The sequence below is a fragment of the Xyrauchen texanus genome, chromosome 27 (genome assembly GCF_025860055.1).
Source record: "Xyrauchen texanus isolate HMW12.3.18 chromosome 27, RBS_HiC_50CHRs, whole genome shotgun sequence".
Taxonomy (NCBI): Eukaryota; Metazoa; Chordata; class Actinopteri; order Cypriniformes; family Catostomidae; genus Xyrauchen; species Xyrauchen texanus.
This window is the reverse complement of record NC_068302.1, coordinates 33,693,677-33,719,726: the sequence shown is the minus strand read 5'-3', so window position 1 is coordinate 33,719,726 and position 26,050 is coordinate 33,693,677. Positions and strand designations below refer to the sequence as shown.

The 26,050-nt window shown below is 37.5% G+C and overlaps 1 protein-coding gene across 2 annotated transcripts; it reads right to left on the bottom strand.

Annotated features, from left to right (window-relative positions):
• Window positions 1-1,668: 1,668 nt before the first annotated feature.
• si:ch73-61d6.3 (occludin) lies at window positions 1,669-25,483 on the bottom strand. 2 transcript variants are annotated; one of them, XM_052094524.1, is made up of 9 exons: window positions 25,400-25,483; window positions 24,750-24,912; window positions 17,677-18,444; window positions 16,963-17,124; window positions 6,545-6,696; window positions 5,247-5,465; window positions 3,491-3,662; window positions 3,063-3,104; window positions 1,669-2,951 (listed from the first exon to the last, which is right to left on the bottom strand). In XM_052094524.1, the coding sequence occupies exons 3-9, from the start codon at window positions 18,421-18,423 to the stop codon at window positions 2,850-2,852; spliced, it is 1,596 nt and encodes a 531-aa protein (XP_051950484.1). In that variant the 5' UTR covers window positions 18,424-18,444; window positions 24,750-24,912; window positions 25,400-25,483; the 3' UTR covers window positions 1,669-2,849. The 2 variants fall into 2 exon arrangements, with proteins under 2 accessions (XP_051950484.1, XP_051950486.1); XM_052094526.1 differs by lacking the exons at window positions 3,063-3,104; window positions 25,400-25,483 and having other exon boundaries at window positions 24,750-24,989.
• Between the last annotated feature and the right edge of the window lie 567 nt (window positions 25,484-26,050).

Below are 26,050 nucleotides of genomic sequence, written 5' to 3'. Positions count from 1 at the left end.
GACTAGGCCGAACGTCTCCTTCGGAAGTCACATTCAAGATTGTTCATAGAATATACCCGGTCAAATTTTACATTATTAAAATATGTAAAATTGAAATGAATGATAAATATGCATCCTGTAAAGATGACGAAGAAACATTATCCTATCTGTATTGTAACTGCCACTTTGCTAATTCTTTGTTAATTTGTTAATTGGAAAGATGTCTCTTAATTTGTGTGTAGGAAAACAAATTATACAATCTCCCTTGAAGAAAATATATTTCTTAATATTCACCACCATAACAAAGATGTCAACCTTTCTTTAATAACGCATTTCTTAATTATATATGGAGGATATTTTATGAAATGGTCGGAAAATAAACCCAACTTCAATGTATTTCTGATAGAATTGCAGTGGTATCATTAGATGATAAAGGTATGTAACAATAGTAAAGCACAACGATTTGTTTAAAATGGTTTTATTTATATAAGACTTATGTAAGTTAACAGATACATAATTTTTTGTCTTATAAAAACTCATGTTTTTCTTTTGCTTTTTGTAATGTCTGTATTACATTTGAACATGTTTACATGAAACAGCAAACATGGTCTGGTTCGGACATTATTTAAGGTGGCATTAAGGTGGCGCTGTTGTCTAAGATTTCTCATCACACTTGTCCAATATGGATATTGCCTTATTAATATTAATTAATGTTAGTATTATTTAGTATATATTAATATATTACTTCAAGTTAAGCTTAATTGCGTAATGTTGATAACCTAACAAATTAATTTAGACTTTTCTTAAATAAAAAAAAATTAAAAAAAATAAATTGATGTTACAGTGAGGTACTTGGAATCGAAGTGAATGGGGCCAATTTTTGGAGTGTTTAAAGGCAGAAATGTGCAGCATCTAAATTTATAAAAACACATACATTAATTCATTTGTTAAAATGTATTGTTTGAGCTCTAAAATTTGAATTTACTGTCGTTTAAGGATTATGAGGTTTGTTGGCATTACATCGACATAGCAACAAAGTTGTAAAACTGGCTATAACATTACACAGAAAAGGTTAGTAATTGATTTTATCACACTAAAATTATGTTTATACACATATTGTTTATGTCTTGTGGCTATTCCAGTCTGTCACTGGAACCCAGATTTGTTATATTTTATTATTAAATATTTTTTTTTTATATTTATCAATTTTATGCCACAAATGCTGTTTGAGCTTAACTTGTATTGAACCCGGAATATTCCTATAAACGCAGTCCTTTGTAACTATTTACCTAAATATTTACCTAAGTCTAATTTTTCAACTTTTATCTGCTTGAATGTTCTTTGTATAAATAAGAACCAAACACTGATACTCAATTTATTTTATACTTAAATGTCTACTTTTTCATCTATTTTTATCAAATAATGTATTACCTTAAATTGTAAATCCTATACATTTCTCCGTACTTTGTTATAGATGTTATATTGTTATTAGATGTATATTAACGGAAAACAAAACTATTTAGTCTTACTCCCTAAATAATTTGACTAACATCATGTGACTGGACTTGTGCAATAGATGAATTTATTCAAGAAATCTTTTCATAAACATTTATATGCTAAAAAATTATAATAAATAAACAAACAAATAGGTGTACCATGTTTTATGTTTAAAATACAAAACTTTATTTGAATAGAGAAAGGACAACAAATATGTACAGATGAACACAAATGCTGTTATGCAAGTGAGAAAAACAAACAGGCATTAACTCACAAACCAGAAAATAAATGCCTAATAAAGGTCACTTTTAAACGTGTAATAAATTTTGTACAAAAAAACAAAACAATTAAAACAATAATAATAATAATAATAATAATAAATTGTTTTCCATAACATTTTAATACAAAAAACAGCGACAATATTTCATCTTGCATAGGTAGTTGATTAGTTCAGATATGAAAGCAGATATTACTGTGTCAAATGCAATACATTTACAACTAGATTAACAGTCCTTGCATAAGTAGTTGCATAAATTTGACTACTGTATATGCACAGTTGGTTTTTTTGTTTTTATAACAAAAATGTAAAAGATCACAACTAAATATGAAATTCAAGTTTCTCTTTTTGATTTCAAATACAAATTCTTTCACTGAGGCAGTTAGTTGTTTAAAAATGAAATGAGAGAAAAAAAAACAGAGTGACAGAAAGAGGTTTGTTTGTCATATTTTGCACAAATAATCTCAGTTATTTCTGGGAACTGTTTTATGATGGCACACCTGTGAAAGGAGAACTTTTATTGTTTTTAACTTGAAAAAAGCAGTGCTTCAACAATTACTCCTTTGACACTTTGACACTAACATACACTCACAAACATACACAAGGAAATCGATTGCACAGTTGTCAATGCAGGTGCAATTACTCAGAGAGGATTGTCCACGGTACACGTCCTTCAACAAACACATGCACCAGTGCAATCAGCTGCTCTTGAAGTTAGCACTCACAACCACACCCATATTAAACACAAACAACAGAATGACATTATATTGATGCTTTATGGCATTATACGGGCTGTAGGAAGTCCCTGACTTTTAGGAAATAGAATAATTTCCAGGTAATGCAAAGACTTCCCAGTGCAAGACACATGAAATGGATGCTGGTAAATAATCCCCGGTCCTCATTTCCAAGGTAACATCTGTAGAGCTCAGGTTAATCATAAGCACCTGGTGAAGCCACTGTTACAGCAGTTTAGAATTCAGGCAACTTTGATAACACAGTTGTTTGCAGGCTTCGTCATGGCCGCCCATGCTCAGTTAAATGCAAAAGTGTTTAAAAACAGTGAGGGAGAGGAGGCGTAGTGCTTTAATGGAGCTCATTATAACTGACCATGGTCATAGCTCTTAACAATCCCTTTAATATGGAAAAGCTTGTGGCGCAGTTTGCGACATTGAAGCTTCTTGTTTTGATAATCTGGCATCTAAAAAGGGGGGGACAGTCTCATTAGCATAAAAAGCAAAGCATATCCTATATTTTTAATATGCACGAGTTAGATGTTTAATCATACTTCAGTTTTATAACCATGCCTCACCCGTTTTAAGTCTTTCAGCCGATTATATTCATCTGCAATGGTCTATAAGTGAAATATAAATAAAACAAGACCATGGACATTAGACTTTATTTCAGATTGTGGGGTATTTTCTCTGAGGAGGCAAGCGAGGCAGTGCAGATTTTCTCAGATGAGAAAAAAAAATATTAATACTGAAATAATACAAAACAAATATAATGAAATATGGGATCAAACTGTATTAAACATTCTCTCATGGTTTTCATAAATGTGCGATATACATCAAAATCATCACTGAACCATGACTTCAATTTTGGGTTGCCACTCTACCCTAATGTGTTCTGCATAAAGAACACAATAGAAAGAAAGTTATTGGAATTACATGATGGTAAGTAAATCATGACAAAATATTCATTTTTTGCTGAATTACTCCTATTTCTTCAATCACTTACCTGGTACTTAGATGTGCCTTCGTCAAGTGTGTCCAGCTCTCTGCTGAGCTTGTTTATCTGATCACTGATGTCATCCATTTCAGCACACAGCTCCTTGTAGGCCCTGAGATCTGAGTCAAACTCTTTCTTATACTCGTGTCGCTGGGCATCAGATGTGATCTCTGGATACAAACTGAATGGGAATAAGAACAGATGTTTTTCAAGCAGATGACACAGAAGTTCACATCTTGCGTTGTGATGCACTAACAGCCATTATGGATAGCAAACTTATATCCATATTTATGCATTTGGCAGTCGATCCAAAGCAAAGTCGTCATTTACTCACTCTCATTTTGTTTCAAACCTATATGACTTACTTTTTTACATGGAACAAAAAAGGAGATCTTAGGCAGAATGTTAGCCTCAGTCACCATTCACTTTTATAGCATCTTTTTTCTTCAGGTGACTGAGGCTAACATTCTGCCTAAGATCTCCTTTTGAAAGTCAAAGTATTGGAAAAACATGAGGGTGAGTAAATAATAACAAAATATTCATTTTTGAGTGAAATACCCTGTTAAATTTAATTAAAGCTACATATTTTACAAGTATGTGCTTTCCCTGCCAATCGAACCTGTGACCTTGGAATTATGGGTGCTGTGCGGTAAATTCAATAAAGCTTAGGGGAGTATTGATGCTGACTACCACCCCTGGAGTCGTGAGTTCAAATCAAGGGTGTGCTGAGTGAATCCAGCCAGGTCTCCTAAGCAACTAAATTGGCCCAGTTGCCAGAGAGGTTAGAGTTACATTAGTCACTAGTGGTTCTTGCTCTCAATGGGGCGCGTGGTAAGTTGTGCGTGGATCGTGGAGAGTAGCATGAGCCTCCACGTGCTGGGAGTCTCCGCTGTGTCATGCACAATGAGCAACGTGATAAGATGCGCGGATCGACAGTCTCAGAAGCAGAGGCAACTGGATTGAGGTGAGTAACCATGCCACCATGAGGACCTGCTAATTAGTGGGAATTGGGCATTCCAATTTGGGAGAAAAGGGAATAAAATAGATAAAAAATAAAGCTTTTATATTGAGCTTTAAAAAAGCGACAATCCCCCTGGAGTTGCTCAAGGGCACAAGTGTGGTACGCCATGAATTAACTCTTGTGGGTTTTGATCCTACAACCTTTCAGTTTCCACTCAGTCCACACAACAACACCATTAACCTAGTAACTCCATACTAAGATAGAAATCTAAACAAAATATTGAGATAATGTTTTCTCCCCAACTTGGAATGCCCAATTCCCAATGTGCTCTAAGTCCTCATGGTGGCGTAGTGAGGCCTGAAATGAAATCCTAAAAATCTTAAATTCAGTTTTGATGAAGAAAGAAACCCAGATACATCTTGGATGGCTAGAGGGTGAGTAAATTATCAGCAAATGTAATTTTTTTTGTGAACTATTCCTTTAATGTTGATAAACTAAAGGATGGTTCTACCCATAGACCTTTGCCCCAATAACCCATATTTAGTTAAATATATAACCACATGGACATGAATGCCAGAGATGCTAATCTCCTAAAAACTTGCTTGCAATGTCAAAAGGGCATTCCCCAGGGTCTTTACATAAACACTATAGTAATGGCTCATGGCTCACTCCTTCCAAGAAGGAAACTAAAATTAGCTAAAATAATTAGTGAAAAATAGCCCCCAAGACAGCTGACAACCTAAGCGGGCCACTAAAAAATTATGACGGGCCAGATTTGCGCTACACCATGCTACAAATCCTCACCGTGTCCAAAGATCCTCGTCAAAATTGCAAGTGGTCTCTCCCCCCGTCGTGTACTCTGTTTCGTACTGGGACTCGTCAAGCTCAGGATTCTTCCTGCATCTCTTGCCTCTGTGGGCGGAGGGTTTACGGACAGTGTCCGTCTGGTCGGATGGGCTGGAGCTCACTTCTCCAGATGGGGATGTGGAGTGAGACGGGCGGCTGAAAGAGCGGTCAGGGTAACTGTGGAAGAAAAAACTTCACTAGAACAATATAATCACAATCGCTTACATCAGTTCTTCAATTGTATATTGTGTAATTGTACTGTATATCTATCTATCTATCTATCTATCTATCTATCTATCTATCTATCTATCTATCTATCTATCTATCTATCTATCTATCTATCTATCTATCTATCTATCTATGTCTGTCTCTCTGTCTTTCTGTCTGTCTGTCTGTCTGTCTGTCTATCTAGCTATCATCTCTAAGGATATATTGAAAGTGATTTTTAACTTCAGGAACCCTACTGTTGCAGTTTATAGAACAAAGACAAAATAAATCACTGCTAAAAAGGCAGAGACAGACATTGGTGAGAAAGACATTACTTAAAAGACTAATTATAATGAAAGTCTTACTTTACAGCCGATTAAGCAGTTTCAAAGAACATCCAAGTCAAAAATGCAGTAAGTTTGACCTCAGGCCAAGACACATCATAACTGGTGTAATTCGACTGGACCTTATAAAACTTATGGCCCAGACTATTAGTATGATTAATGGCCTAGAAAAATATTTAATGAAAACACATCACCTCTTCAGATTATACTTTACCTAAATCAAAAAGAAAATGCCACGAACATTGACTAGTTTGAATCAGGTCTTGAGTAATTGTACAGCTAACTGGAATGCATTTCCAAATGACTTATTAAGGCCTAAAGAAATAAACGTAGCTTTTCTGTAGGGCTGCCCCCTGATAGCGACCAAAGGTTAGTCGATGAGAAGAGTCATGGTCGACCAAGTTTTGATTGGTCGCAAAAAAAAACTCCAAAACAGTGTTAGCAATGTTACTTATAACATTCTTTCTCAGCCCTGGAACTCAACCCCCCCCCACAAGAAATTAAATTAATATCATAAACATACGACTAGTCGACTAATGTCTTAAATTAACTCCTACTCGTCGACTAGCAAAATCTTTGGTGGGTCAGTCCTACTTTTCTGAGTTCATTTCCTGTGCAGGGACAACCAATTTTACTTGTTTACATGGAACTCAGCCTTAAAGTCTCCAGCTAGCCCAGGGCTGGAGCACTCACTCACTAACTCACCTTTTGGTGTTGTAGGTTTCTGAACTGAAGACACTGCCTGTCTTTAGGGGGAGAGAACCTACACTGGGGGCTGAAGCCAGAACCGGAGCCATCTTCTCTGAAAATACCATGGATGCTTCTTGCACACTCTGTCCATCCTGTACATGGTTGACCTGAGAAAGAACAAACTGTTTAGTACTAAGTCTGCAAACCGAGAGATATATCTTAATTGAGAGCATCGATGTGCTTAACGGCAGGAAAGAACATTTTTCAGATAACACTCAACCAATGGCGTGTGTCTGTGTGACAACTGAAAATGGCTCATAGATGTGAAGTTAGATCTAAGAAAAGCTCTAGCATAATTTGTTTGCAGATGCCACTTGTTTTGATACTTTTTTTATCTATAATGCAATGACAGTCAGACATTTTAAAGTGCCCAAATACTGTACATTCTGTGGTCACTGTATTTTGCTCTTTAATACTACTAATAAAAAGAACTACATACTGATATCTGTCTCGAGCACAGACGTTTGAAACTGCATGCTGTGCAGAACATTATACAAACACAGAAACAATTGTGAATACATATTTAGACTTTATTTTCCTTCTAGTGTACAGGAAAGCCCATAGGAAAAAATCAACAAAAGTAGATTTACAATCTCCTGCTCTTCCAGTTGAAGTTTGATTTCTCAGAACGTGAATGAGTTTATTGCATCAACAACCACACAATGCCAATATTTAAGACTTATTTTTTGGAGTCACTTTTGGAAATGTAAGTGCAGTGTAGTTCTACTGGGAAGATTAGCAGATGTAAGTCATCGCACCATTAGCTGGGTAACTCCTAGCCAATCACATGTAAGCCATTGCTTTATAAGTCTGCTCACAATCTATCACATTGCTGTTTCAGTGTGCTAAAATGGCAACCTCCTCCACCCCACCACCACCAGTTGAGTCCCATCCTGCATGGGGGTAGGCTCCTCACCCCTGCCTCCTATCTCCGGCAGAATATGACGGTTCAGTGTACAACTTCTTCGGACCGACAGACGGGGCTTACGCCAAAAAGAGACATAACATTTCTGTTTTTTAGTCATCAAATAAATGTCTTCTTAAATGTAATTTAAGTCTGCGAGTCTTCCTGCGAGTCTTCCGGGGGTCCATGCTAGGCTAAAAACAAACCCTAGCCGGCCGGCTCTCCCGTCTATCCTGCTCTCAAATGTTTGCTCCCTGGACAATAAACTGGACTATATCCGACTCCAGCAGGCTACGCAGCGTGAGTTTAGAGACTGCTGCGTCTTTGTTTTCACGGAGACGTGGCTCAGCGACAGAGTTCCGGATGCTGCCATTCAGCTAGACGGGCTCGCCTCGTTTCGTGCCGACAGAAATACAGCTCTCTGCGGTAAGACACGCGGTGGTGGCTTGTGTGTTTACGTCAACACGGAATGGTGCAATAACTCTATGCTAGTCTCTAGTTACTGTTCATCGCTGTTGGAGCTTGTGACTGTTAGATGCAGACCTTTTTATCTACCACGGGAATTCACCACTGTTTGCATAACCGAGTTTACATTCCCCAGCGCTAACGCTAAGGAAGCGCTCTGTGAACTGTATGGGGCTATGAGCGAACTGCAGAACGCTCACCCCGACGGACTGTTTATTGTCGCCGGAGATTTCAACCATGCAAATCTCAAGACAGTGCTCCCTAAATTCCATCAGTATGTGGACTTTGCAACGAGAGGGGCGAACGCGCTTGATCTTGTTTACACAAACATCCTAGGCGCGTACCGGGCGGAGCCCCGCCCCCACCTCGGCTACTCAGACCACATCTCTGTTATGTTAATTCCAGCATACAGACCGCTACTCAGACCACATCTCTGTTATGTTAATTCCAGCATACAGACCGCTCGTCAGACGCACAAAACCGCTTCAGAAGCAGGTGAAAACCTGGCCAGCAGGAGCCATCTCTGCTCTTCAGGACTGTTTTGAGTGTACTGACTGGCACATGTTCAGGGAGGCTGCAACATATGGCGATTCTACCAACTTGGAGGAATACACAGCATCAGTGACCAGCTACATCAGCAAGTGCAATGATGATGTCACTTTCTCCAAGACCATCACCACACGCCCAACCAGAAGCCGTGGATGACTCGCGGAGGTGCGACGCTGCTGAGGTCCCGAGACTCCGCCTTCAGAGCAGGCGATAAGGCAGCCCTAAGAACAGCTAGGGCCAAACTGTCACGGGCAATCAGAGAGGCAAAGCGCCGACACGCCCAGATAATCCACATTCACTTCCAGGACAGCGGTGACACGCGGCGCATGTGGCAGGGCATCCAGGCCATCACCAACTACAGGACAACATCAGTTGCCTGTGACAAAGATGCCTCCCTTCCAGATGCTCTGAACGACTTCTACGCCGGTTTGAAGTGCAGAACGACGTGATGGCGAGGAAGTCCACCCTCCTCCCAACGACCAGGTGCTCTGTCTTACCACGGCAGATGTGAGGAAAACTCTACGTAGAGTCAACCCACGGAAGGCTGCTGGACCAGACAACATTCCTGGCAGAGTGCTCAGAGGATGTGCAGACCAGCTAGCAGATGTTCTTACCGACATCTTCAACATCTCTCTGAGCAGCCCGTTGTTCCAACGTGCTTCAAGGCCACCACCATCATCCCCATGCCAAAGAAGTCTTCAGTGTCCTGCCTCAACGACTACCGTCCCGTCGCGACTTACACCCATCATCATGAAGTGCTTCGAGAGGCTCGTCATGAGGCAGATTAAGACCCAGCTGCCCCCCTCACTAGACCCACTGCAGTTTGCGTGATCGTTCAAACCGCTCAACGGACGATGCCATCACCACAACCCTCCATCTGGCCCTCACCCACCTAGACAATAAGGACTCATACGTTCGAATGCTGTTCATAGATTTCAGCTCAGCATTCAACACAATCATTCCCCAGCACCTGATTGGAAAGCTGAACCTGCTGGGCCTGGACACCTCCCTCTGCAACTGGATCCTGGACTTCCTGACTGGGAGACCTCAGTCAGTCCGGATCGGGAACAGCATCTCCACCACCACCACACTGAGCACTGGGGCCCCCAGGGCTGTGTGCTCAGTCCACTGCTGTTCACTCTGCTGACTCACGACTGTGCAGCAATGCACAGCTCGAATCACATCATCAAGTTCGCCGATGACATGACCGTGGTGGGTCTCATCAGCAAGAACAACGAGTCAGCATACAGAGAGGAGGTGCAGCGGCTGACGAACTGGTGTAGAGCCAACAACCTGTCCCTGAATGTCGACAAAACAAAAGAGATGGTTGTTGACTTTAGGAGAGCACAAGGTGAACACACTCCGCTGAACATCGACGGCTCCTCTGTGGAGATCGTCAAGAGCACCAAATTCCTTGGTGTTCACCTGGCGGAGAACCTCACCTGGTCCCTCAACACCAGCTCTATCACCAAGAAAGCCCAGCAGCGTCTCTACTTTCTTCGAAGGCTGAGGAAAGCACATCTCCCAACCCCCATCCTCACTACATTCTATAGAGGGACTATTGAGAGCATCCTGAGCAGCTGCATCACTGCCTGGTTTGGGACTTGCACCGCTTCGGACCGCAAAGCCCATGCAGAGGATAGTGAGGACAGCTGAGAAGATCATTGGGGTCTCTCTCTTCCCTCCATCAAAGACATTTACAAAAAACACTGTATCCACAGAAGCAACCAGCATTGTGGACGACCCCACACACCCCTCACACAAACTCTTTACCCTCCTCCCGTCTGGCAAGAGGTACCGAAGCATTCGGGCCCTCACGGCCAGACTGTGTAACAGCTTCTTCCCCAAGCCATCAGACTTCTCAATACTCAGAGACTGGTTTGACACACACGTGTCCTGAGTTGCACTTTAATAACTGTCACTTTATAACTGTCTGCTACCTCAATAACTGCTATGTGCATAGAACATTATCTCATAGTATGTTATGTTTACATTTTTAGAAACTGTCATCTTTTTGCACTACTGAGTACTGGTCGGCGCTGCACTGTCTATTGTCCTGTTCATTGTCAGTAATTTGTTGTACTGTCCTGTACTTCTTGCACATGTTTGCACATGCACTTTATATAGGTATATATAGGTAGTTTATATAGGTATTTTATTTCGTTGTGTAGTCTCATGTGGTCCTATGTTGGTCCTTTGTTGTTTTTATGTAGCACCATGGTCCTGGAGGAACGTTGTCTCGTTTTGCTGTGTACTGTACTAACTGTATATGGTTGAAACGACAATAAAATCCACTTGACTTGACTTGATAGAACTTCTTCTATGCATGTATAATGAAAAAAACTACACTATAAAAGTGCTTTGTAAGGTGACAAAGGAATGTTCTGGGTTCAATACAAGTTAAGCTTAGCCGAAAGCATTGGTGGCATAATGTTGATTACCACAAAAATGTATTTAGACTCGTTCCTCCTTTTCTTTAAAAAAAGGTCCCAGTAGAAGTGAATGGAGGCCAATTTTTTACATTAAAATACTCACTTTTTCAAACACATAACCACAAGACATAAAGGATGTGTGTTAACATGATTTTAGTGTGATAAAATCACTTATAAACCTTTTCTGTGTTAAGTTATAGCCAATTTTACAACTTCGTTACCATGATGATGTAATGTCAACAAACCCTAAAATGACTGTGAAATGACAATTTAAACAACTTTACAGCTCAAATAATGCAATGAGTTTTAACAGAAGTATTAATGCAAGTGCTTTATAAAATTAGAAGCTTCACATTTCTGAGTTTTGGGTCATCGAAAATTTGGGTCACATTCACTGTTATTGTCCCCAATCACTTCCATAACTGTAAACTTTTTTCTTTTTTTCCTTTTTTTAAAGGAGGAACGAGTCAAAATTAATTTGAGTGGTAATCAACATTATGCCACAAATGGGTGCAAGGGTATTATGCTATAAATGTAGTTTATGAGGACATTTCTAGTGTCCCCATAATTTAAATAGCTTAAAAAAACATATTAAATGATGTTTTATTTAGAGTTAGGTTTAGGGGATAAAAATATACAGTATATATACACAGTATAAAAATCATTATATCTAAGGAAAGTCCTCATAATGATAGGTAGACCAACATGTGTGTGTGTGTGTGTGTGTGTGTGTGTGTGTGTGTGTGTGTGTGTGTGTGTGTTCTGAGGGGGAAGCAGCAGGAAAGAGGGTGGAGTAGCGTTTCCTTGCAGCTAGGGAGAAAAAAAGCCACTGTGTAGAAGAGCCCAAGTCATCCAGGAATTCCAGCAATACCTTTCTTGCAGGAGCTACAGGCACCACTGACCCATGATCACACTTATAAGCAGGAAACGAATGCTTGAGAACACATAAAATAGGGAAGTTTCATGCTCGTAGACCTGCTTTTGCCTTAGACAAAGACAGATAGAGAGAGACAGAGAGAGAGTGCAAGGAAAAACAAGGAGAGAAAGGTATTCAAAGGGAGTGTGTGGAATGCTGTCAGATCTCATAGATCTTCTGAAACCAGCAGGGCAGAGAGTAAGAGACTGGCTAGTCTCAGTCTAATTATGTTTCCAATGGGCAAAATCAAACAGCACCCCACAGAGCCTCTGCTGCCAGCTAAGAGTTCATTAACAGCATTTGCACAAGGCCACAACCTGTAGACCCAAAGGGAATAATTATTGCTCAGAGGTTGCTCTTCCATTGCTCAGGAGATTTAAAGGAGGTTTCAGTTATGTCTCATTTAAGTATGAACTTTGTCTCAGATAGTTCTCCCAAAATTCCTTAAGAGGAATACAAACTATGGTGGCCAAGGGGTGCACAACACAACCAAATTAGCAAAGGAAATAAAAACTGAAAACACAACTGAAAGCCATAACACAACCAAATTAAAGCCACGTACAGTAAAGTTAAGCCACACCACAACATTTTTCAGCATTATATTTTAAATCGTGTGGCAGTCCGACTCAATGCATGTGATATTATGAGGCTGCTCAGAAGAAGCAGAGAGCTGACTTTGAAAATGCAAATGTTTCATTATGTGCATTAACAGTGTTGCTGCAGTGTTTTAAAATAAATTGAATACCGTATGTCAATACAGAACAAGATGTTTCACAAAATAATTTTTCTTAAATTGGTTATTTATATCTTCAGCTTTAGTGTGTCAAAGGGAAATATAAATGTTAGAATCCCAAAAATTACTTTTGCAAATAGAAAAGATTAGACTAGAAGAACAGGGAGTCCTGCAACAGATGTCATGGTCCTCACAGAGCCCCCCCACTGAATATTGAGTTAGTCTGAGACAGAAGCAATGAGACAGCCAAAATATATAGAAAAACTGTGGTGAATTCTCCAAGAAGCTTGGAACATCCAATCTGCCAACAACCAAGAAAAACTGTGTCCAGGTGTACTTAAGATAATTGGTTCTGTTTTAAAGGCAAAGGTGGTCACACCGAATATTTATCTCGCTTTTTTTATGTTTACTGGATTTTGTATGACATTAAGTGATAAATGAAAACTATTTATCCTCACACGCAACAAGTGCCTAAAACTTTCGCACAGTACTGTATATACTGTAAATACATCATATCAAAATTTGTTTATGTACCAATATATCAAAATGTATGAATTTGAGGATGACCAAAATTGGATTTTGCTTAACTGATAATAATGTTTTGAAAGAAAGGCAATAACAGATTATTCTGCATATTTCAAATTTCAATGCTTAGTTTTTACCATGTGTGATCTGTCAAATCACAATAAATTGACTTAAGACTTATGACTATAGTTTTTAAAATCGGTTTATTGAATGTGTTATAAAATGTTCTTTGACTTTTACTCCTGTAACAAGGTGGGCCAGACAGAGGCTACAAGAGTCCAAATTGAATTAAATCCTAAAAGCAGATTATTGTGGTTATTATTATACCAATAATAAACAGAAAAAAAGGCGATCTGATCTGAAGACTTTTGACAACAAAGAAGCCTGAAATACACCGGGGACTCTTATTTTGAAATGTATGTGTTGGAAATGTCTGGGTGAGAAACTGATCAATATTTAAGTCCTTTTTTCTATAAATTCTTCTCCCTGCCCAGTAGGTGCCGGTATGCACAAATAATGTGAAACGCCAAAAACGAAAGAAAAGAATGTGGAAATATCAGTGAAAGTGGAGATTTAAGGTAAAAAAGGACTTTAATATTAATCTGTTTCTCACCCACACTTATCGTATCAATTCTGAAGATATAGATTAAACCACTGGAGTCATATGGATTACTTTTATGATGCCTTTATGTGCTTTGTAGACCTTCAAAGTTTTGGCCACCATTCACTTGCATTATGAGGATCATCAGAGTTGAGATAATCTTCTAAACCTCTTTGTTTGTGTACAGCAGAAGAAAGAAGGTCATACACATCTGGAATGGCATGAGGGTGAGTGAATGATGAGAAAATGTTCATTTGTGGGTGAACTTTCCTTTTAATTTCATGGTCTTGTGTCTTATTTCCGTTTTCCTAAGGCTTTTATGTTGTGTTGTGGCTTAATTTCATTGTGTAATGGCTTTTTTCTCTGTCTTTAAAGCATTTATTCCATTTAATTTAATTGATGTCTAGGAGAAACAACTATGATATTAAGGAGATAGCATTTATGAATTGTCTTTCCTATGAGGTTTAATCTCACAAATGTTCAATAAAAAAATATTGTCAAAGCTGGAACAACATACAGATATATGCTTTAACATAATTTCATTTGATGATCATCTACCATTCAATTCATCTAATTGCTTGAATATTCACAGCAGTGCTTAAAATAGTCTTCCAGATTTTAATGTGTGACTCGTGATCTTACAAGTTACAAATGTACAGTATCACTGAAACTGGCCGTTCTGTATCACACAATTAAAACCACTAACCACTGAATTTCATAAACAAGCCTGTGACTAACTGATCAAATCAATCCAAAGCACTTCAGTGCAGTACAGTGAAAAGTGCTTTATTTTTACGGTTCACTGTAAGTCAAAACTATTATTTAAAGGCACATTTCAACCAAAAATTACAATTCTGTCAATATTTACTCACCCTTATGCCATTTCAAACCCATATAACTTTCTTTCTTCCATGTAATCTAAAAGGAGAGGTAGGGCAGAATGTTTTGGAATGACAACCTGTCACCACTCATTTGCAATGGACATAAAGAGTAGCACAATAAGAAAGTAATAGAGTTTTGGAATGATTTGAGGGTAGGGCTGGGAGAGATATGGCTACAAAAATTGTATCTCCATATTTTTCAGCCTATATCTCTCTCCATATTATGTATTAGCTCTGAAATGGTTTAAAAGGTATTTTTTATGTAATTAGAGAAATTTCAATCAAACCATAATTTCATCCAAACAGCTGTTGGATGTAGATTCTATGTTATAAATGCATTGAATAAAAAAATCTATTTAAATATAATGAAGGCATGTTTCCCACAGTTTTCACCATATTTCTCCCCAATATGTAATGCCCAATTCCCAATGGGATCTAAGTCATCATGGTGGTGTAGTGACTCCAGGTGGCAGAGGAAGAATCTCAGTTGCCTCTGTGTCTGAGACCGTCAATCTGTGCATCTTATCACATGGCTTGTTGAGCGCATTACAGCGGATATGTAGTGCGTGTGGAGGCTTCATGCTACTCACAGCAGCATCCACACACAACTCACCACGCGCCCCACCGAGAGTGAGAACCACATTATAGCAAACATGAGGAGGTTATCCCATGTGACTCTCACCTCTCTTGCAACTGGGCCAATTTGGTTGCTTAGGAGACCTGGCTGGAGTCACTCAGCACACCCTGGATTCGAACTCAGGACTCCAGGGGTGGTAGTCAGCATCTTCACTCGCTGAGCTACCCAGGCCACCCTGGGAGAATAAGATTTCATAATTTTCTGAGACATGACATTTTACTGTATATTTATATTTGTATTGTATACAAATGATACATAGAAGATTAATAAAAAGCAGTTAAATAGTACTAAATTATAACTGTGGGACCTAGTCAAATTTATTATAAATATTTTATTGTAATATCCTCTATATTATTTTAATATTTTGTCATAATATTGATGTCCTGATACCATTTTTTGAGAACAAGTACGATTACAACACTTCCTATTTTGGTGCTCACTGATACCAAGTTCGATACTTGAATCAAATGAAAATATAACTATTAATCTTCAAAATAACATTGTTTATTTTTATCAAATCTGACAGCACAATCCAAAATACAACATTGGAGTTATTTTGTCAAATAATGTGCTGCATAACAGATCATGACAGATGTGAGATATTACTTAAATATACAAATATTACCATTCATTTATTATTATTATTAGTAGTAGTAGTACAGTGAAAATTACTTAATTATACAGTAGTGATTTATTTCTGTCTTTTTTCCATTTAAATTTAGCTTCAATTTTGGCAGAGCTTTTAATTTGTGTTTAAGTGTTTCTGTGTTGCAGTGAAAGTATCTTCTCAATCTGGAAAAGCCAGTAACTATGTGACTCAAAGTGATTATTGAACAGCAAAAGGCTGCTATTTAATTAAATAAATATGTCGTTTATATGTGCCTCATGCGACAAAGTGAATTAGCACTCTGCCTGCTGTCATCTACTACAAACAGAGCGTACAATGCTCATGATGGTGTTTTCCGTGTATGAGTCAAGGAGCTCTAAAACGTTTGAGCACTTTGTGTCTTTATGTCAGCACAACACCGGCTCCACACATTCACAAGCACTCATATTTGAAGCACGCAGCACACGGAAACTATAGCCTATTTATCTCATTAAAATCACTGGTTTTGAGGTTTAATAATCACATTGACATAACGTGATTTTAATTAGTGCGCTGAATGTTTATGTAATAACATTCGTGGTATCGATTTTTGGTATCAGAGCATTTTTATGAGCAGGAGTACATGTACATGAGTACGGTATCAGACCCGATTCCAATACCAGTATTAGTATCGGGACATCCCTAAATGTAATAATATAATATTTAATAATCATTTTTAATTTGAGGATTAGATTTGTTTAAATAAAATGAATGGTGACTACGATTAACAAACAAACTGTATAACATAATTTTGTTTTCCATGGAAGAAAGTCATACGGGTTTGCAAAAACATGATGATGAAGATAGAGGTTTAATTTTTGGGGGTGAATTATCCCTTTAATGTTGAATATTAATATATTGTGGAACCAAATAAAAATAAAAAATAAAAATGTATATGTATATGTCTTTAGCATAGTGCTTGACAATGTTTATAGCCTTGAAACTGAACTTCCATCCCTTATGGTTGTCAACTGCACTTCCACCAAGTTGATCTGTGTGTGCCACTTAGTGACCATGTGTTACTTCCTCAATGCATTATGTGTATTTTGTCTCAACATAAGTAAGTAGTAATAAAGAAACTCACCCAGTCCTCCACATCTCTGCCCTCTGTTCCTGCCATTAGTGGTTGATCCCAGTAGATGTTTGGTTTCCCATAGCGCCAGATTGTACTTCTGGTCTTATAGGAGAAGAAGGCTGCCACAACCAGTGCAACCACAACCATGAAGCCGCAAACCACTGCAACTGCCTGAGAAAGACACATTTGTATTTTTGATTCCAACAGATCCAGCAGACTAAAAAATTTTTGTCATACTAACCTCAATTATCATCACCATTTCACCTACTCATTTTAAATTAATATTTTTCCATTGTGGGAATACTTTTCTAGGTGGATGAACTTCTGGTTACTCATTACAGACACTTCATATGGATAAAAGATTGCTCCATGTAAACAATGCTTAGAGCGCTGTATCACATCTCTTTAATGTCCATTCCTAGTATCTTTCCTTGCAAAAGTTGCCAGGTCAAATATTTTAGCTGATCATGACACGAGTTTAAAGATTGAATATAACTTTGCACAGAGCTAAACATTCTAAGGTTGTAGCAATTCTATTTTATAGCAATTCTTTAAATGTTATGGTTATACTTTTAAAATAAGTGTGTAGTTGCTATTTTAAACATTTATTCACATTGATGCCTCATAGGCTTCCTTAAATGTGTTTAATTGAAGACAATAAAGAAAACAAATTAAATGTAGACTGTAAAGAATGTATTAAGGTCCTGTAACATTAAACAGTACCTCCTGAGGGTCCACGTAGCAGTAGTGGTACAAGTACTGGTCGTACCCAGGAAAGCCTGGCCCCATTCCAGTCACACTGCTGCCATAGAGTTTCTGACACATCATGATCATGGGGTTGTAGTACGCACTAGAGGAGCTTTGGGCCATTGGGTTCACTCCTACAATGTAGACAATGTTTATAATGCCCTGTATTGCCGCCATTATAGAACTAACAACAAGCACTGCCAGGTAGAACTTTCTACTGCGGAACGTGCTTGATTTGGAGAAGCTGGTTACAAAGAATCCCAAAGAGACGACAAAGTTTATGGCGGCAATGGCGATCATGCTCGTCTTTGCGGAGTAAGGTGTTGGGTAAGAATTGTAGTAGCTTCCATAACCACTTCCATATCCATAGTTACCTCCATATCCATAGCTACCACTTCCATATCCATACCCAGGATAGCCAGAAACATATCCACTTCCATAACTTATTCCATATTGCGTGTCCCAAACCAGAGTCGAGGCCACGCAAGCAAAGATTCCGAGACAGAGAACAATTACTGTGCCTGCCATAATCTTCACAATTCCTGGTGGAGAGAACCACTTGTAGAAATGCTGTGGCACCTCCTCGCCCATGTAGTATGATCCTGGAGGTGGAGGGTAGGAATCAAACTCACTCCGTGGGTCTTGGAAGCTTCCAGGTGGTCCAAAGCCACTGGTTGGAGGGGTGTACATAGGGGGACTATCATAGGGCTGTTTCTCAAACATCTCTCAAAGATGATCAATGACCTGTTAAAAAAGGTAAATGGCTGGCCTTAGATGGAGATAAAATGTTCAAAAGTACAGTGTAGATATTTATAGATATTTCCCATATCACTTGATATATCTTATTATATGTATGGCTACACCACACTGTGTCAGTGGATTTCAACTAGTGGATCATGACACACAATGGGTTGTTCAGGGTTGCAATAAGCACTAAATAAACAAATAATAAAATTAAACTAACCATATAACCGTGCATAGTTAGAATAGCAAAATAAATAGGCTTAGCATCTTTTAAAAGGGAGGAGAAAATGCTTCAAATATCATTTGCTATTGATGTCAAAGGCTGTATGTCCAATCAAACTCAACAATATTTTGGCACAAATGTATCTGTCACCTGATAGAAGCTTGCCGAATTAGGCAGATGCCGACATGTTTTGTAACATGCCTTAATCTTCAAGAACCATAAATTACAAAAACAAAACAACACAAGGTCAAATAGAATTAAATAGATCCCAGACGGGTTTAAGTGCAATAAGATTAGCATGGTTTATGACAACCACAATGTGTTTTGGGGATGAATAGCCGCAGACATTAATTGTATTTAAATTACATATTTTTAAAAATGTAATTAATATTTTAATGTACAAAATACAATTGTTAATAATAATAACTTTTGTTATTATCCTTATTATAAAATGCATTGTTTACATTCATTAAGGACACTTTTTACTACACTATACATTTTAAAGTAAAGTTAACCCTTGTGCATTGTTCAAATTCACTACCCTTTGGTTATGTTCGTGGCTGAAAACAGCCACTACTTTAAACTGCTGTAAAAATTTATCAGATAAATATTTTTCTTTTTTTTTTTTTTTTTTGCATAAATCTATTAATCAACCTCAGTCCTGTTCAAAACTACTAAATTTTTTAAAAAAATTCAGGATTTTAACTCTTTAATTGCCAAATTCATAAATGATGTCACTGATTTGGGGGAAAAAAACACAAAATGACGTATTTTCAATATAAAATGTGATTGTGGACTGGATTTTTTTTTTACCTTTTATCACAGTCTTGGACATGTCAAAGATTAGAAACAACATTGGTTTCGATGCATTGTTAGTTTTTGTGCAGCATCAGATTTGAACTTTTTCTCCCTCATTTACTGTTCGTGGCTGTTTTTGCCCCATTGACTTCCATTATAACCACATTTTTTGATTGCAAAGCCATGACACCATATAGTCATGCATTTTTGATTGTTTGTGGTTTTCCCTGTTGGGAAGAGGTAAAATCTGTGTGTGTGGGTGTGTGTTGGTGTGTGTATGTGTGTGTGTGTGTGTGTGTGTGAGAGAGAGAGAGAGAGAGAGAGTGTGTTAGAACTCACCTTGTTATTTTTTAGTATTTTTGAAGCTGCACATAACAATGAGAATAATCATGCAAACATTGTCAAAACACAAACAGTATCTTCTAAATTTATCTCTAACAAGCACATGAATTCAAGTAAAATTTAACAGGAATAGGATGCATGTAGTAACAAATGTGTAATGGCACATACCTTGTCTAGATTGTCGACACCTCCCTTGCAACGGTTGTAATCTGCGATTATCTCTGGCTTCTTTTTTTCTTTCTGGCGTCTTTTACATGGAGTTATATGGAGTATAATAGCATATTAAAGTGTGTGTGTGGGTGTGTGTGGGTGTGTGTGGGTGTGTGTTGGTGTGTGTTGGTGTGTGTGTGTGAGAGAGAGAGAGAGTGTGAGCACTCACCTTGCCGTCTGAGAAAATCAAAACATGCACCTCAGCTCTCACAACTACATGGAGTAAACAAAAACAAAGTGCCTTTTGATGGTGAGAAATGCAGAGTAATCAAAAACAAAGCAAGTGGATTTAAACACTTGCATGCAAGCCTGCTGGTCATTTGATGGTGAGAAGAGCAGCAAGCAACATGAGAAAGGGCTTGACTTGTAGTGAAGTTTTAGAGATGATAAGGTGTCGACAATCTAGACAAGGTATGTGCCATTACACATTTGTTACTACATGCATCCTATTCCTGTTAATTTTTACTTGAATTCATGTGCTTGTTAGAGATAAATTTAGAAGATACTGTTTGTGTTTTGACAATGTTTGCATGATTATTCTCATTGTCATGTGCAGCTTCAAAAATACTAAAAAATAACAAGGTGAGTTCTCACACTCTCTCTCTCTCTCACACACACACACACACACACACACACACACACACACACACACACACACACACACACACACCCACACACACTTTAATATGCTATTATACTCCATATAACTCCATGTAAAAGACAGAGGGACCAAAAAAGAAGCCAGAGATAATCGCAGATTACAACCGTTGCAAGGGAGGTGTCGACGATCTAGACAAGGTATGTGCCATTACACATTTGTTACTACATGCATCCTATTCCTGTTAAATTTTACTTGAATTCATGTGCTTGTTAGAGTTAAATTTAGAAGATACTGTTTGTGTTTTGACAATGTTTGCATGATTATTCTCATTGTTATGTGCAGCTTCAAAAATACTAAAAAATAACAAGGTGAGTTCTAACACTCTCTCTCTCTCTCTCTCTCTCTCTCTCACACACACACACACACCAACACACACCCACACATACACACCAACACACACCCACACACACACTTTAATATGCTATTATACTCCATATAACTCCATGTAAAAGCCAGAAACTAAGCTTTTTTTTGCACAGGCCTATCCAAAGGGTTAATGGTGCCACGTGGTTATCAACAGTAAAAATTACAAATTTTACCTCTTCCCAACAGGGAAAACCACAAACAATCAAAAATGCATGACTATATGGTGTCATGGCTTTGCAATCAAAAAATGTGGTTATAATGGAAGTCAATGGGGCAAAAACAGCCACTGAACAGTAAATGAGGGAGAAAAAGTTCAAATCTGATGCTGCACAAAAACTAACAATGCATCGAAACCAATGTTGTTTCTAATCTTTGACATGTCCAAGACTGTGATAAAAGGTAAAAAAAATCCAGTCCACAATCACATTTTATATTGAAAATACGTCATTTTGTATTTTTTTCCCCAAATCAGTGACATCATTTATGAATTTGGCAATTAAAGAGTTAAAATCCTGAATTTTTTTAAACATTTCGTAGTTTTGAACATGACTGAGGCTGATTAATAGATTTATGCAAAAAAAATTAAAAATATTTATCTGATAAATTTTTACATCAGTTTAAAGTAGTGGCTGTTTTCAGCCACCGAACATAACCAAAGGGTAGTGAATTTGCCCACAGTGTACTGTTGAGTTTTTGAAAATTTTCAAAGCATTTTCCTAAAATATGTGTGAAAATAAGATTTGTCACCAAAAATCATTCCATTAGCTGAAACACAGAGAAAGTTATGGCCAAAAAACGACTCAAAAAAACACCCTATTGGCTGAAAACAGCCCGAACAGCACACAAGGGTTAAGCTTAATTGACAGCATTTGTGGCATAATGTTGAATTACACAAAAAATATTTTGACCCATCCATACTTTTATTACTTACAGTAGCGCTTACATTAATTCTTCTGTTAAAACTCATGTATTATTTGAGCTGTTAAGTTGTTTAAATCGTAATTTTTACAGTCGTTTTAGAGTTTGACATTAGATCGTCATGGCAAGAAGTTGTAAAATTAGATATAACTTATGATAACACATATTTTGTTTATGTATTGTGGCAATACTTTTGAAACAGTGAGTTTTTTAACGTTTACGAAACTTTACAGTTAAGGTAGTAGGCGATTTTATCACACTAAAATCATGTTAATGCATATAAAGTCTTGTGGCTTAACTTTTGATTTTAGTGCATATTGACTGGCCCCATTCACTTCCATTGTAACAGCCTTATTGTTACCACCATGATTTTAGCTTTTTTTAAATAAACAAGGGGCAAGTCAAACTTATTTTTATGCCACAAAGCCTGTTGATTGAGATTAGGCTTGTACTGAAACTGAACCAGGAATATTCCTTCAATGACTTTACAGTCACTGAAAAAGGTTTATTTTTAATTTTTCAACTACTACACCATGAAAACAATACTCACTGTTTTTGAATACACAGCACTGATTTAACTGCACAAAATTCTTCATTGAATGTCTTGGGTCAGCATATTGGCAGTGAGTAATAAATGCTCAGTCCAAAATGACGTTATGCCGAAACCACAAGCTATGTAATCTCTCTGCTAAAATAACTGTGCTGTTTATCAGTGTGAAGTAACAACAGAGAGTAGAGTGGTGACATCGGCACCAGGGATCAGAGAGCCACACAAAGCCACTGTTTACAGGCCTGACTGTGGGAGTTCAACTCGGTATAGGCAATTGTCCAGCACTGACTTTGAAATGCGTAGATTCCAGTTCTTTTTTTTTACATTTCAGATCATATGATTGAGGGGGAAGGTTACAGAAAGGGCAAAACCAGAGAAAATAAATTTTTAATATGCAGTGCATCTAGAAATACACAAAAAGACATCAAATATTGCACTCTTTCCAGGTAATATTACAATATAAAATAATGAAGTAATTTAAGATTGAACTGCATGTTAGCTATACTTTTAGAAATTTGTTGTAAACAATACAATCTCATAAAATTACAAGAAAACAACCAATTATCTCAAAGGAAGGGATCAAATATAAGACTAAAACATGGACTCCAGGGACTTTAACTCTCTTCGATGATAAAACACTTAAATAAGGACTTAAATAGGATAGTTCACCCAAAAAGTACAATTCTCTTATCATTTACTCACCCTCATGCCATCCCAGATGTTTATGACTTTCCTTCTTCAGAAACATTTCTTTTAAGTCTTTTTTTTTTAACTACAAATCTCCACTTTCACTTTAAAAACATTTCACATTTGAAAGTGAAAATAAAAGTGGAGATTTATAGTTAAAATCAAAAAGACTTAAAAATGTATCTGTTTCTCACCCACACCTTTCATATAACTTCTAAAGAGACATGTATTTAACCACTGGAGACATTTATGTGGCCTTTATGTGATTTTTGGAGCTTCAAATATCTGGTCACTATTCACTTGCATTGTATGGACCTACAGAGCTGAGATATTCTTCTAAAAATATTTGTGTTCAGCAGAAGAAAGAAAGTCCTACACATCTGGGATGGCATGAGGGTGAGTAAATTATGAGATAATTTGACTTTTTGGGTGAACTATGCCTTTAAAAGAGACTGTTAGTAAACAGTTAATAAATTGTTAATAAGCCATTTATATGTTTATTCTACAAATACATAAAGAAAATAAGGAAGACATCAACATTGTTAACTTTTTTTTCCACTAGTCACTTTTAAACATAGTCACTTGTCTTCTGTAGTGTACATAACCACAGCAACAGTAGAATGTGTACTACACTTTTAGAGCTTGCCACTGGCCTAGATAAGTTACTTTTTAGTTACTATGTGTTCACCTACTACCCTGCCTCCCCCAACTTCTCTCCTTTGTTGTAGCAAAAAGTCAAGGCTGTACTCTTGCCTATGCATGGTTACCATGGTAATTAAAGGCCCGAGGTTAAAAAAAGAAGGTTTGATGGGAAAAACACAAGAGCTTCACTGTCTGGCCCACTCTGGAGAGGGGGGTGCCTACGTAGGCACACCGAGTTGTAAGGATCAGGTGTCCTCAAGAGAATCCATTCTTATTTACCAACATGACACATCCCTTCCTCAGGATGTTGGAGGTCTGATTTAAGTTATGTTTGTGTCTATTGATCTTTGGAATGACCTGCTTAATAACAGCAGGTGAGAGAGTTTATGGTAGACACAGGAGCTCTATAGGAGGAAGCTCTGTGCCATTACAACAACAAAAAAGTACTGTGGTGGTACCATGGTAAATTGATGGTATTAATTCCATGGTACGTTAATATGTACCAAATGATTACACTGGTACTTCAAAGTACAAAACCATGATATTTGCACAATGCATGTCCAAAACAACAGGGTAGTACTGTGGTACATTTTGTGTAATGCATCTTGTATGGTATGAACTCTAATTATTATTTATTATTATTATATATTTATATATATATTATTTTACAATACATTTAGGCATGAAAAGAAAGAGTAAATAATATGGACACTGATTCTTTTCAAATCAAATGATTTGTATTTTCCACCAAAGCTTAAATTCTATCTATCTATCTATCTATCTATCTATCTATCTATCTATCTATCTATCTATCTATCTATATATATATATATATTTACTTCTTTTTAACAGCCTGAAATAAATAGGCTAAATACACATAATTGACCTTTTTTTTAATGTGTCCTCACCTGAAGAAATGATGATTCAACGATATTTATTTTTTCCAGATTCTTCTTCTTCTTCAAAATGTTGCTCTAGATGTCAGCAATATGATGGTTCACCTGCGCTTGCATGCATTTGAATGTGTCTCAGTCAGACATCTAACTGTAACGATTCTCCCTTCCTGACGTCCTAAACGAGATGTGGGTGAAAAACCGCATGAATCGATGTGAAAATAAACTTCTTAGCAAACAAGAAATTTGCTTGGAATCTTGGGACGTGACTCGTCGCAATCAGCCAGCGCAGAATCATTCCTATTGGACAAAACCAGCGGAGAGGCGGACCATGTGTTTTGTGCAACTACTGTGACGTTAGTAGGCTAGTGGATGAAATATGAAAATGCAAATGTAAATATTACAATTATATTAGTTAGATTTATTTTATAACTAATATATATATATATATATATATATATATATATATATATATATATATATATATATATATATATATATATATATATATATATATTTTTTTTTTTTTTTTAAGTAAAAAAGAGGGATTTTAAATAATTATACATCGTTGGTTTTAATTGCTGGTCATTGCTGGCCTCTTTTGACCGTTCTGGTGACTATCGTCTCTCGGAATAGTGACCGATACTCCTACGTTTTCTCCTCACCTGCCTGTAGTAGTATGGCAATCACTTTTACATTCCCAGAACTTTTGCAGCTGAACCATCGGTCAGTGTCGCACCTGTTTTCAGACATTTATACACGGTGGGCTGATCTGAGGATTCTCCGTCGCTCACGATATGTTCACCGAGGAACTTGCTCTTCACTACCACTGCTTTATCGGATAATATTCCTGTTATGTGGTCCACTGAGCGATTGACGCGGCGTCGTTGTACGTCTCAGTGCGGCGCAAATTTGAATTTACAACGGTCGCTCCCAAAGACTTCCCTGCTCAGCTCTGCACCGAGAGAAAACAATCTGGTGGAAATTAAAACGGCTTTGATAAATGCAAGATCAGTATCAAACAAAACTTTTTTACTACACGATTTCTTCACATCAAACAACCTTTTTATTTATTACTGAAACTTGGCTCACGGCAAATGAGCTAGTCCTCTATCTGAACTCTCCCCTGCAAACTGTATCTTCTTCAGCTCAGCTGCCCTAGAACTTCCAGCAGGGGTGGGGGCGTTGCGTTTATTTTTAAGGAATTGTTTAAATGCAGGCTCTTGCCAGTTGATGTTTACACTAGTTTCGAGGTTTTACTATGTAAAGTCGAACTAACTAGGCCTTTGCATTGTGCCCTGATATACAGACCACCG

Bases quoted from the DNA above. Each gene is read 5' to 3' on its own strand.
- si:ch73-61d6.3 (XM_052094524.1), bottom strand. From the start codon at position 18,423: ATGTTTGAGAAACAGCCCTATGATAGTCCCCCTATGTACACCCCTCCA. The intron at 3,663-5,246 runs GTGAGGATTTGT...ATTCCCATTCAG, and splicing joins GACGAGGATCTTTGGACACG to TTTGTATCCAGAGATCACAT. The intron at 2,952-3,062 runs GTGAGGCATGGT...CCCCCTTTTTAG, and splicing joins GGCTGAAAGACTTAAAACGG to ATGCCAGATTATCAAAACAA.